General features: G+C 37.3%; 2 protein-coding genes across 6 annotated transcripts; one reads left to right on the top strand and one right to left on the bottom strand.

The window, feature by feature from the left end:
* Window positions 1-1,497: 1,497 nt before the first annotated feature.
* LOC147487344 (monocopper oxidase-like protein SKU5) lies at window positions 1,498-5,268 on the bottom strand. Its single transcript, XM_086570321.1, has 9 exons — window positions 4,856-5,268; window positions 4,620-4,729; window positions 4,244-4,514; window positions 3,642-3,774; window positions 3,196-3,556; window positions 2,535-2,903; window positions 2,362-2,440; window positions 1,967-2,144; window positions 1,498-1,839 (listed from the first exon to the last, which is right to left on the bottom strand). The coding sequence occupies exons 1-9, from the start codon at window positions 5,216-5,218 to the stop codon at window positions 1,769-1,771; spliced, it is 1,935 nt and encodes a 644-aa protein (XP_086426447.1). The 5' UTR covers window positions 5,219-5,268; the 3' UTR covers window positions 1,498-1,768.
* Window positions 5,269-5,416: 148 nt separating this feature from the next.
* On the top strand, window positions 5,417-10,606 carry LOC147487343 (uncharacterized). Of its 5 annotated transcripts, XR_015200948.1 has the most exons (9): window positions 5,417-5,761; window positions 5,893-5,985; window positions 6,582-7,222; window positions 7,431-7,760; window positions 8,107-8,130; window positions 8,574-8,613; window positions 8,793-8,886; window positions 9,034-9,366; window positions 9,639-10,606. XR_015200948.1 is itself a non-coding variant. In XM_086570322.1 (8 exons), exons 1-3 carry the CDS (start codon window positions 5,835-5,837, stop codon window positions 7,579-7,581), a joined length of 549 nt encoding a protein of 182 aa, XP_086426448.1. In that variant the 5' UTR covers window positions 5,769-5,834; the 3' UTR covers window positions 7,582-7,760; window positions 8,107-8,130; window positions 8,574-8,613; window positions 8,793-8,886; window positions 9,034-9,366; window positions 9,639-10,606. The 5 variants fall into 5 exon arrangements, 1 of the variants encoding a protein (XP_086426448.1); XR_015200949.1 differs by lacking the exon at window positions 6,582-7,222; XR_015200947.1 differs by lacking the exon at window positions 6,582-7,222 and having other exon boundaries at window positions 5,847-5,985.
* The last annotated feature ends 494 nt before the right edge of the window (window positions 10,607-11,100 follow it).

The raw sequence follows: 11,100 nt of genomic DNA, 5'->3' as shown, positions 1-11,100 counted from the left end.
GACACTCTTTGTGGGTGGCTCTTTGTGAGCATGACACTCTCTGTGGGTGGCTTTTCGTGAGTAAGTTCTGGATGGATGTGTTCGGCTCGGTTTTATGTGTTAAAACCTCACCGAGGTGGAGAATGTAGAGAAAAAGGGATTTTTTTTTTCTCTTTTATGTTTTGAGCGCACCTACGCCTCCGATGGGCGCGACCTGCGCTCCACTAATTTCAGCCCGAAATTCACTGTTTCGGAAGCTTTTCTGAAATAGTATAAATATAGGTTTTTTCTGTAGAAACCTAACTTAACCAAAAAGAGAGAAATGGAGAGATTGTAAGAGAGAAATTCTTAGTGAGTTGAGTGTTCATTCTTTGTGAGTGAATTAAGAGCTCTTGTAATCTGTTACTCTGGACATCTAGTAAAGCTTGGATCTCGTCAGTGTGGAAGTAGGCAAATTGCCGAACCACGATATATCCTTGTCTTGTGGTTGGTTCTCTTTTACATTATTATCTTTACTTTATATGCTTGTTAAATTGTAAGATTAATGAGAAGCGTTGGGATAATATTTGGAGGGTGTTGAAGTCTTGTCTAGTGTGAATGATCGATCTTTGTGTATGATTGATCCGTTTGTTGTGGGTAACATTGTTTCTGCACTCATATATTCACAACAGATGTTATCTTATGTATGTTAGTCTTGAAGCCTGTCGGTATAGTGTGGTTGTGTACCTCATTTTAATGATCTATCTCTTAGGGAGGTTTGTAAGGTTTAACTTTTTGCAATAATAACATGTGGGGGTTTGAAAATATATATATATATATATATTTTAAAAGTAGATACTTAAGTTAATTTTAAAATAAGTATGTAAGTAAAATTTCACCTACAAAATGAACTTAAACCTATTTTTTTGTGGATATGATACACTCAATATTAAAATCATCTCTACAAAATTTCAGTTCATTTGGAAACCTCTAATATTGGGAAAAAACAATTACAAAAATTCAACAGTTTTTAGACAGTTAGATTTCTTTTTAAAGATGACAACAATTTTTATTTATGTTAGAAGTTTCCAAATGAGCTAAACTTTTGGGAAGATAATCATTATGGTGAGTGCTTCATAACCACAAAAAATTCAATTTGAATTCATTTTGTAGGTGAAATTTTACGTACGTACTTATTTTAAGTTAACTTAAGTAGCTATTTTTTAGAGAATATATATATATATATATTAAGAATGGAACATGGAATATATATATATATATTAAGAATGGAACATGGAAGGAGAAGTTCTTCATTGATGGGAGGTGTTGTAAAGTTAATTAAGATTGCTAGAGGATTGCGTACTTTTTTTTTGGAGAGATCAAAAGAGGCGAAATACAGCAAAGTTGATTGAGGTGTGAGAGATCTTGTTGAATCAACACGTTTCGATTGGCTGACACCAAAACTTTTGCGCTGGAGTTTTACATGTGCTTGATTATACTTTTGTCTCACTCTTCCCATATGTGTTTGTAAAATCGTGGTTCAAACTTCAAAGTACAAACTTGTTATGTTCGACATGTATTACAAGCATTGCTATAACCCATCGTATTGCAACTCACTTGTGAGATTAAGACAAGTGTGACTTCATTAAAAATAAGATCAATTGTATGTGGTCTGAACCGAAAAAGGACAATGTGCAGCAAGAGAGGGGGCTGCTAAAAATAAAACACCACGAAGCTAGGATGTTCTAGTTCATGGACGTATGAATTGTTTAGCCGGCATGAGTAGTTTGTTTTTGGTGCGCGGTCCAAATCATCGACCAACTTCTGGTGCAGCAGCGGGGACTAGAGGTATCACAATGGGGGTTAGAGGATGAATTATACCTGTGATCGAAACATTTGAATCAAATAGTTAAGATATCTCGATCTGAAGCACCAACGAACTCATTAAGACTGACAATTCAATAAACAGAGAGGTAGGGCTGAAAGAAAAGAGAAGGATGCGACTAACCACAGTAGAGAATGTTGCTTGGAGGAGCACGCTCTTTGGCAGGGTTGGGATCAGGATCAAAAACTCTGATGTACAGCTCTTGCCCCATGTACCAGTTAGGCAAGCGCTGTGATCGCAAGTTCCACATCCCGGGGTTATCTAAGAAAGCATAAACTGCACTCCATCCCCCAGGGTACACCTGATCAAATGAAAATACCGTTTGAATTAGTTAACGTGTTTATAGGCGCAAAGAAGAAATGAAGGAAAGAACGCCTGCTGATTAGGAGTTTTAGCATGCATGTGTTTTTATACCATCAATTTCACTTCGTACAGAGACACACTACTTCAAAATGCATATTGGAAAAGCAAAAGATATGCAATTTCAAATTTAGTGAGAGATCGATATTGAAATTGACCTGAACTGTTGATCGCACCACTGGGTCGAAAAGATTGTAACTAGTTCGTGAATCTGGGCTCCAATCTCCGTCGCCAAATCTAAACACAATATATAGTACAACTATTTTGTAAGCCTATAGCAAAACCAGTATATGGCTTAAAACATAATCACAGTGACGTTATGATTATTTACCCGACAACATAGAAACCGAACCCATCAAGATGCCAAGCATCCATGACATTTAGGTCGTTCTTGAAGACGATCTCAATCCATCCTTTATGATTACCAGTAACAACAGATGTTCCATATGCAGCATCTGAATTGATAGAATTGGTAGGGAAGGCGTCTAGTTGGTAAACGCCTGTCCCATTAAGGAATTGATCAGCAAGCTTCAATGGGGTATCTGGAGTAAGGTAAGACACATTGTTTACGGCATAGCGCTTTTGGCCGTTGATCTCTGCTGTCGAAGCATGAAGGACGAATGTCTGAGATATTGTCACATTTGTTACATTGAATGTACCCTGTGGATTAGGCCTGGCAGCTCCTGCGGTCATGTTCCACCTACATAGAAAATATACCCAAGAGCATAAACTCAGCAATATGCCAATACGCCTCTACATACTGAACAAATCTTAATTACACACCCCGGCCCTTAGCAATTTCCACCCTCAGAGTTCAAGTTTAACAAAGCAAACTAATGCCTATGCACGCAGAGTGACTTTTGTACGGTTGGACCAGTTAGAAGCATTGGAAGTACGTGCTGCATATCAGAGGTTTTCTTACTATATACAGTGTACACTAACGGTAGAAATGTTATGATGACAACGCATGTGAGCATGTAATCTGTACTTACGTGATGGATTTCGCTTGATTGACTGAAAAATCTCGATCCCATGGGTCAGGTCCACTTGGCAAGGATCCAGCAGCAAGACCATTGGAGTTTTCATAATGAAGTAGTCCCACCCCCATAAGGCTTGGAACTGCAGAACTGTTGTCTAGTGTAGGAGTAGCTACCATGTAATAATCTGCATCATCCTGATCAGCTGTGACAAGAACTGAATAAGACTGACCCACATGCACATCTAATGAATCCAATGTGATTTGACTAGTATATGATCCTTCAGTTTCCACTAACACCATTTTATGGTTCTTGATTCTGAAGTTTAAGCTTAATGCACTGCCTACATTAGAGATCCTGAGCCTGTATGTCTTGCCTGCAACCAACAAAAAATCAAGAACAATGTTATAAGGCCTAGTCTCAATTCTCAAATAACCCATGAGTATCTATTGTGTTCTTACCTTTAGTAACATTGAAGGATTCGTAGGTTGGGCCCAATGGGTTGTTGTATGGGGGCTTCCCATTCATGAGGATGAAATCAGGCACAGCAGCACCATTTGATAGGATCCTCCCATCGGTCAAGTCCCTAACATCCTGTACGTTACACTCACAATTAAGTGAATTTGCAGAAGTTGGATATGTATGTACGTGTGGATCTTCTTTCTAGCGTCCTTCTTCCTTTTCCATAAATAGAATAGAGAAACATAAAAAAGGACAAGGCAACATCATCTTGGAATGGCCGTGACCCAAGTCTCGCAAACATTTTTCATTTCCGTATATCTAGGCCTTGGGCAAAGCATACAAATGATACAATGCCCAATATGGAGTTCGTTTGGGGTGTTGCCGGCCTGAAACTTGGATTCAGACTTCTAGCTTAGCCAACTAGGTCCATTGTATTGGTGAGGGTATATTGTATGTATGAGGTTGATACATACGCTGAACCAGCACAGGTTGCAGTCGTAACTCCCACACAATGCAGCCGAATAAACCACCATAGAAGTATATGCTATATTATGATTTGAGATTAACAATTTGAAACAGTAACAAGTTGAGGTTTCCATACCTTGAAACTGTAGGAATACCAATCACCAATGAGAAGATCAAACTCAGCTTCTGGTTTGGGGAAAGGAACAAGAATGACATTTCGGTTGTTCACTCGGATTGGGCCGAAACCTCCAGCCGCCTTGTGGAAGTTGATTGTTGGGAAGTAAAAGAAGCTGCCAATCTGGTCCTTGATCTGGAACACGTACGTCCAATTTGTACCTGGTTGAATAGGACAATTAGTCCCAGACACTCCATCTTGCCATGAGTTCAGCCTCTGTTGGATCCCGTTCCTGCATGCACCAATGACCAACAACACTCACTTAATAGTTAATATCACTGGCCGCTACATATATGTACAAATCACACAACAGTTATCGATCAGCCAGTACCATTACCATGTCATGAGAAATGGCTCGTCCAAATTGTTGAAGATGTTTACGTGAACAAAGTCATTGGTTGTTGTGTTAATAAGAGGTCCTGGAAACATTCCATTGATGGTAATAACCTGGTCAAAAGAATAAATTTATGTAAGCAAACACTAACGTTTCTCGTTCTCATCAGAAAATAGCATCGCTATGCGGTTATAGCATGAATCAAATAAACATTCATATAAGTTGATCTCCGATCCTACCGGCTGATCCATGTAAACAGGTCTTATATTTGAATCACTGGATACATTCCACTCGAGGAAGATGTCAATTCCTCTAGCTTCCGAAACAAATAATGTGATTATTGTGGCCAACAGAGTTAGCCGTCGAAGATATCCCACGGAGTCCATGGGATAGATAGCTAGGCTGGATAGGGAGGGAATTGCTGGTCTTCGAGTCCCAGAGGAATGATAAAGAGACATGTATTCGGTCATGGTGCTATATTTGTACTTGGTAGCAATTGCCTTGTTGGAGCCTAGGAGGTCGTTTAGATTAAGGTATTGGAATATCCTAAGAAATGGTTTTAGTTGAGACAAGAAGATAGAGAGGGAGAAAGAAACCAACATGTTTTCCTGTCAAACCAAGTGTTGTCATGGTGTTAGCTGGATGAAAGATGCAGGCCGGATATCTTTTCTTTCTAGGTATTTCTTTCTCGTTTTGTTCACACTAATATATCTTGCTAATACAGCAGAGCACTGCCGTCTTCTATCTTCTGGCTCCATTACGTGCTTGTCGCATACGGTTTTCACGGTATTGGTCATATAACACCCCATTTATCAACTTAACAAAACAGCTCGCTTTCCTCACTCGCGGTTGGGATTCAATCTAAGGGTGGATAAATCTAGGTCGGGACGAGTGCCACAATGGGCAGTGTAAATTAATTAGATCATTAATTCTGAAATTAAACAAAAAAACCCTTCGTATCCAGACTTAAACCACAATTGGGAGACTTGGAGACCGTGTTTTGTGGGATTAGAAAACCATTGAAAACCTTTTGTTCTCTTCGTTCTCTCTCCCTCTACAACTTCGTCTAACAAAATAAAAACTCTTTTCTCCTTGCCGCGCTTGATACAATCGTAGCTTCAGGTTCCACACCATTCATCAAAAAGGTACAATGAATTTATACATCTTTTTTGAAGAAATTAATCATATCATTTTCTTAGAATCATTTTTTCTCTCTTAATGTTCATAAAGAATTGGGTGTCTCTTCTTTCTCTTCAACTTCGTTTCACATTCAAAGATGTTCAGTTATGGCATCGACCTAATCTCAACGCCCACCTTCAGTTCTCATTTTCATCTCATCGTCGAAGAATTCGATTCCAATTTCTTCAAGGTATATTGTTTTTTTTTTATTATTTTAAGTTTTAATCTAATTTCGATTATTTGTTTTTTTTTTTTTATGTTGTGGTACTAATGCATTTTTTTTTTGCTCTATGTAACTTTTTTTTTGGGTATGCGTTGTTTTGTTGTTACTGCCATTTACATTTAGAATGTATTGGAAATTGTTATTGATTTGTAGTGCCTTGCGCTAACTCATTAGCACCTTAAATTATGTTGTTGGGGAAGAGGAGCACATACCCTTCTCTTCTACCGTAGCTTAGTCCGCTGGGTGTCATCATTGTGAATACAGGAGTTATGTAATGGTAGAGATTTCAATCAGTAGCTATCTTGATGGCTCTTTCACAAATGTTGTCTTGGTAGTTCTTTTACAAACATGATAGATTTCAGCGTGGTGATTGATTGGCTATATATAGTCATACATGTCATTTTTAAGTACTTAATCTAGACTTTTACCCAAAGTTGTATAGAATGTAATGGTACCTAATCCAGGCTTTTACCCGAAAGCATAAACAACAACAAACAAATATCGGAATCAATAATTCAATGATCAATTTTTCCGACTCTAAAGCATTAATTGCCTGTTTTCAGATGACATCGATAAATTCATGTCAGAGAGAAGAACTTTCAACACTTACAGTTAGAAACTAAAACACGATTTTGGATTTGATGATGAAAGACTGCTGGAGAGTTTAGAGAGCATGAGAGATGAGAGGGAGACTGCACTTGCACTTGGGTTGAGAGTTGAGAGAGCATGAACAGATGGGAAGAGAGTTTAGATCAGTTCAGGAGATGAGGAGTTGCCTGCTTCAAGAGAGAGATCTCCACCCTACTACATTTACTACATTCCTTACTCCCCCTATAAATATTTAGCCTAGAATGTAACTGTTTTTTATTTATGAATAAAAAAAATCCGAAAGCAAAGAAGTTTCACAATGAAGGTTGTCTTGAGTACGAAAAGTTTGTTTGATATTTGGAGAAACAGTGGCTATTGATGAACATCTCCAAGGTGTAAGCAACCAAGATATGGAGGATATCACTTCTACGGATAGGGAGGACACTTCTAATAATATTTCATCGGGGCCTTCTCACACTGCACAAATGAGAAGGATGTCCACTGATAATGCACCAAGGGTTTATGAGCAAGACCAACAACCAAGTCGCTCGCGGAGTCCAATTAATAGTACAAGTAGAGACACTGCTGGATCTGGGATGTCTGAAGCACTGTTGAGGTTAGCTGAAGCTTCTCAAGCTAGAGCAGTTTTAATAAATCAATACACGATATTACCATTTTCTTTGTCTATTACCATTTTAAGTTCTTAAATCTATTACCATTTTCTTTAATATTACCATTTTTAATTAATCATCCTTTTAAAGTTTAGTGTTCGTTAGAATATAATACACTCGATGAACATATATATAATACACTACAAAAATCAGGCAATCAGCAGGATCCCGGCCCATTGTGATAGCTGCTGTCATTAGCACTTCAAACAGAGGTGTAGTAATTACTTTGGCAGAATTGAAAGGTGACGGTGCTGGTGCTGGAGCTCCCCATTGCTCAGATAGTACTGTGATGGCCAGCTTTTGACCTCCAATCTCACAATGCTTGCCTACACTACAAATGTACCACTTTGTTCCAGGAGTGGCAAGCGTAATTACGTCATTTTCAGTAGTTAGAGGCTTAGAGCTAGCCTCGCTTCCTACTGGAAAAATGCAGCTTTGAAATCCAGTGCCATTCACTTCATGAACATTGTGAGCTCCACCAAGGTACTTAAAAACTGTATAGTATCAAAGTTACTTTGATGTATACCACGTTAGTGTCACTTCAAATTCAACTACCCAACTACCTCTATTAAGGTATCAAGGTAATAAAGTTTTTAACAACTTTTACATTTTTATTTTGATCCGATTTGGTTATTAGCATTGATTTGTTTTGTTTTGATTTAATTATATTAGCTGCGTTCAATTGGTTTTAGTGGATCTAATTGCATTCTGTTGTAAATTGGTGTTATTATAGGTATAACAGTTTTCTTTTTATTGGTAATGGCCTCACCGTTTTGTTTGATTCTAACATGTTTTTTTTTTTTTTTTTTTTTTTTTTATTGGGAAAAAGAAGGGACTTCTGGAGGAAAATAAGGTAACTAGCATATTGCCAAGTAGTAGTAGTTGTTAGAAATTATTGACATCTTCATTTTATTTCTCTCAAGGTGATTTTCAAATATCATTAAAGTAATTGAACAAACATTTCATGATTTTGGGTAATAAACATCTCAAGGTGATTTTATTGCCCATTCCTTTCCTCTGAATTTGGGAATCCGACAATTTCATGAGTAATAATTTTGTATACAATGTTTGTTTGTATAAATTCTTTTTATTGATTGTATAACTGTTTAAATTAATATATTTTCATTCAGCGTTTCAATGCAAATGATGTTTTCCAATAGGAATTTTTTCAGTGTTTTGTATATTTTCTATTGTTAGTTTCCATATTTTCTATTGTTTTCCATTAGGAATTTTTTCAGTAGTTTGTATATTTTCTATTGTTTTCTACAAGTTTTACTGCATATTGTTATTAAACAGGTCATTGACGCACTCTCTGCCTTTCTCACATTGCACTCAGGTACTCTCTCTCTCTCTCTATCTATTTCACTGTACTTTTTGGTTTTTTAAACAAAAATTCTTCAAGCATGGCTTCTACCTATTGCAAGATCTTACCAATCATTCCTATTTATTTTGGTTGTTTTATTCTTTTTATTTCTTTTGCTATTAGTCCTGTTTTCTCATGGTCCATTACTTCAGAAACCAAGGCAAATAATCAAACGTCTCAACCAAGCTAAAGAGAGTAAGAGCCCATCTAAGGAAGATTAACAAGCCTCCAGTCAAGACAATTCAGGTAGGCCTTTTTGTTTTTTATCATCCTTTTTTCTGCTTTGGTTAGAGAGTTGATCAATTTGCTGTTGCTGTAGAGTCATGATGGCGATATAATAGGTTGTGTTCTATCACCTACTTATAATTAATTGTGTTAAATTATTGCAAATAGTTTTCGAGGGCTTTAGTCAACAACACTCAGACAACTCAAGTCCAACATCAGTGCCAGCTTCCTCTAGCACCTGTTATTCATTAGTATCTGATGGTGTGGCTCAAAGAATTTAAGCTGCATTTTTGAAGTGGAGGTCTATTGGGGATTGATTTGGGACCAAGATATATGGATAAAAAGGGGAGATAAGTTTTTGCAAATAGCACTATGAGCATCAATGATTTTATAGAGCATAATGTTGAAAAATTAAAAAGATGTGCACGGACGTACTACAGCAGAAATGGGACTTTCGAAGGTCCAAACAGAGCCAGAACTACAATGTTTAGAAGGCTCTAGGTGAGTTGCATTACCTTTTTGTCTACTCGATTCACAAGAGTGATATAATTGACTAAAGCTATTAAGTTTATGTTTTTCTTTTTTAAGTTGCACAATGGATTTTGTATGAATCTTTTAACAAACAATCAGAGCAGAAGACAGATGTAGGTACAAAAACAGTTTACACATCCATATGATATTTAGGAAATTGAAGTTTTTATTGTGACCTGTAGAATGTGGTTCCATGAGACAGTTTGGGTGACTAAGGTCTTATGTCTGATTGTTGGTAGCAGGTTGGCCCGATTGTGAGAAGGATCCCTCACGTGACAGGTTATATGATAGAAGTTTCGAAGAGAGCTAGAACCGCGTCGTAGGAGGCTTTACGAGTTGCAATACCCTTTCTTCTACATGATTAAGAAGAGTGAAATAATCAATTTAGGCAATTAAGTTGTGACATTTTACTTTTTTAAGTTAAAACATGGTTTTCCTATTAGGGCAGGAGAAAGATTTAGGTAAGCAAAACACTTCACACGTCCATACGAGATTTAGGAGATAAAATTTTTTATTGTGGACCATGGAATGCCTTTCCATGAGACAGTTTGGGTGACAAATGTCTGATGTCCACTGATGGTAGTGGGTGGTCCCGTTTGTGTGAATGGTCCCTTAGAACATATGATAGAAGGTCCAAAGAGAGCCACAACTGGAACACATAAAAGGCTTTACACGAGTTGCATTATTATCCAGACCACCGCTTTTAAGAACATGCATCCGATATGTTGGTCGGGGTAAATGGTATATTACCTTTTGCCCCTTAATAATGAACAAACCTTTCTTACGTAAAATTGAGGGGTATAATTATGTGTTACGGAGTTGTAGTAGGAGTTTCTGGTTCCTTTCTTTAGTAGTTGCATCCTTAGGTTGTGTTGGTGATGCAAATTCTTGAAAAAACATTGCAAGAGAGTAAGCCATGATCGAGAGGAAAGAGAGAAAAAAAAAAAAAAAATCACTCATTGAAAAAGCAAGTTATTGGATAAGCATGGTGATGTTGCAGTATGGTTCTTTATTGCTTTTGTTATTTCCTTCACTTTATTTTTTTATGAAATCCGTTTTTCTCCCCATTTTTAAATTGGCATAAACTTATCACCATGTTCTAAATTTCTCATGTAATTATGTATACAAAGTCATATAGTTTGGATGTTATTGTGTTATCTTTGTTCTCTTGCAATTTCTGATGTCATTTAAACACAATTTTTTTCTTTGTTGTAACGGACAGATATCTTGAATGAACTAAAACAATGGATCCAAAAAAGTCTTCTTTGAATTCGTATGCATCATCTTATATACCACTCTCCAAACGAGGAAAAGGGAGTGAAAACAGACCAACTTATGTGTATCCTGGAAACTCTGTTGGTGATGATAAGCCTTCCTTGACCAAACATCCTGCAATCCACAAGCGGTGGATATACGAGAACCTGAATGAAGAATCCGAGATGGATCTGGCAATTCTTTTGAGCAACTATCCTGGGGTATCATATCAGTCCATTGTTAATGTCTACTTTGTAAACACAGGTGATCTGGAAGCCTCCTTTGACATGCTGAAGCAACTTGAGGTAGTCATCTTTACGCACCACTGGCCTTTTAGTTGAGAGTGGGAACTGGGAAAGGTATCACTGTATTAACTTGCTCATAATCCCCTCAAGTCCCTTAACCACCCTTTGCAGCAAGAAAACATGAATGACAAAAGAGGAGAAATTA

This window comes from Coptis chinensis, chromosome 7, assembly GCF_015680905.1.
Source record: "Coptis chinensis isolate HL-2020 chromosome 7, ASM1568090v1, whole genome shotgun sequence".
In the NCBI taxonomy this organism is placed as follows: domain Eukaryota; kingdom Viridiplantae; phylum Streptophyta; class Magnoliopsida; order Ranunculales; family Ranunculaceae; genus Coptis; species Coptis chinensis.
Note: the sequence above shows the minus strand (reverse complement) of the source record. Positions and strands in the feature narration are given on the sequence as shown.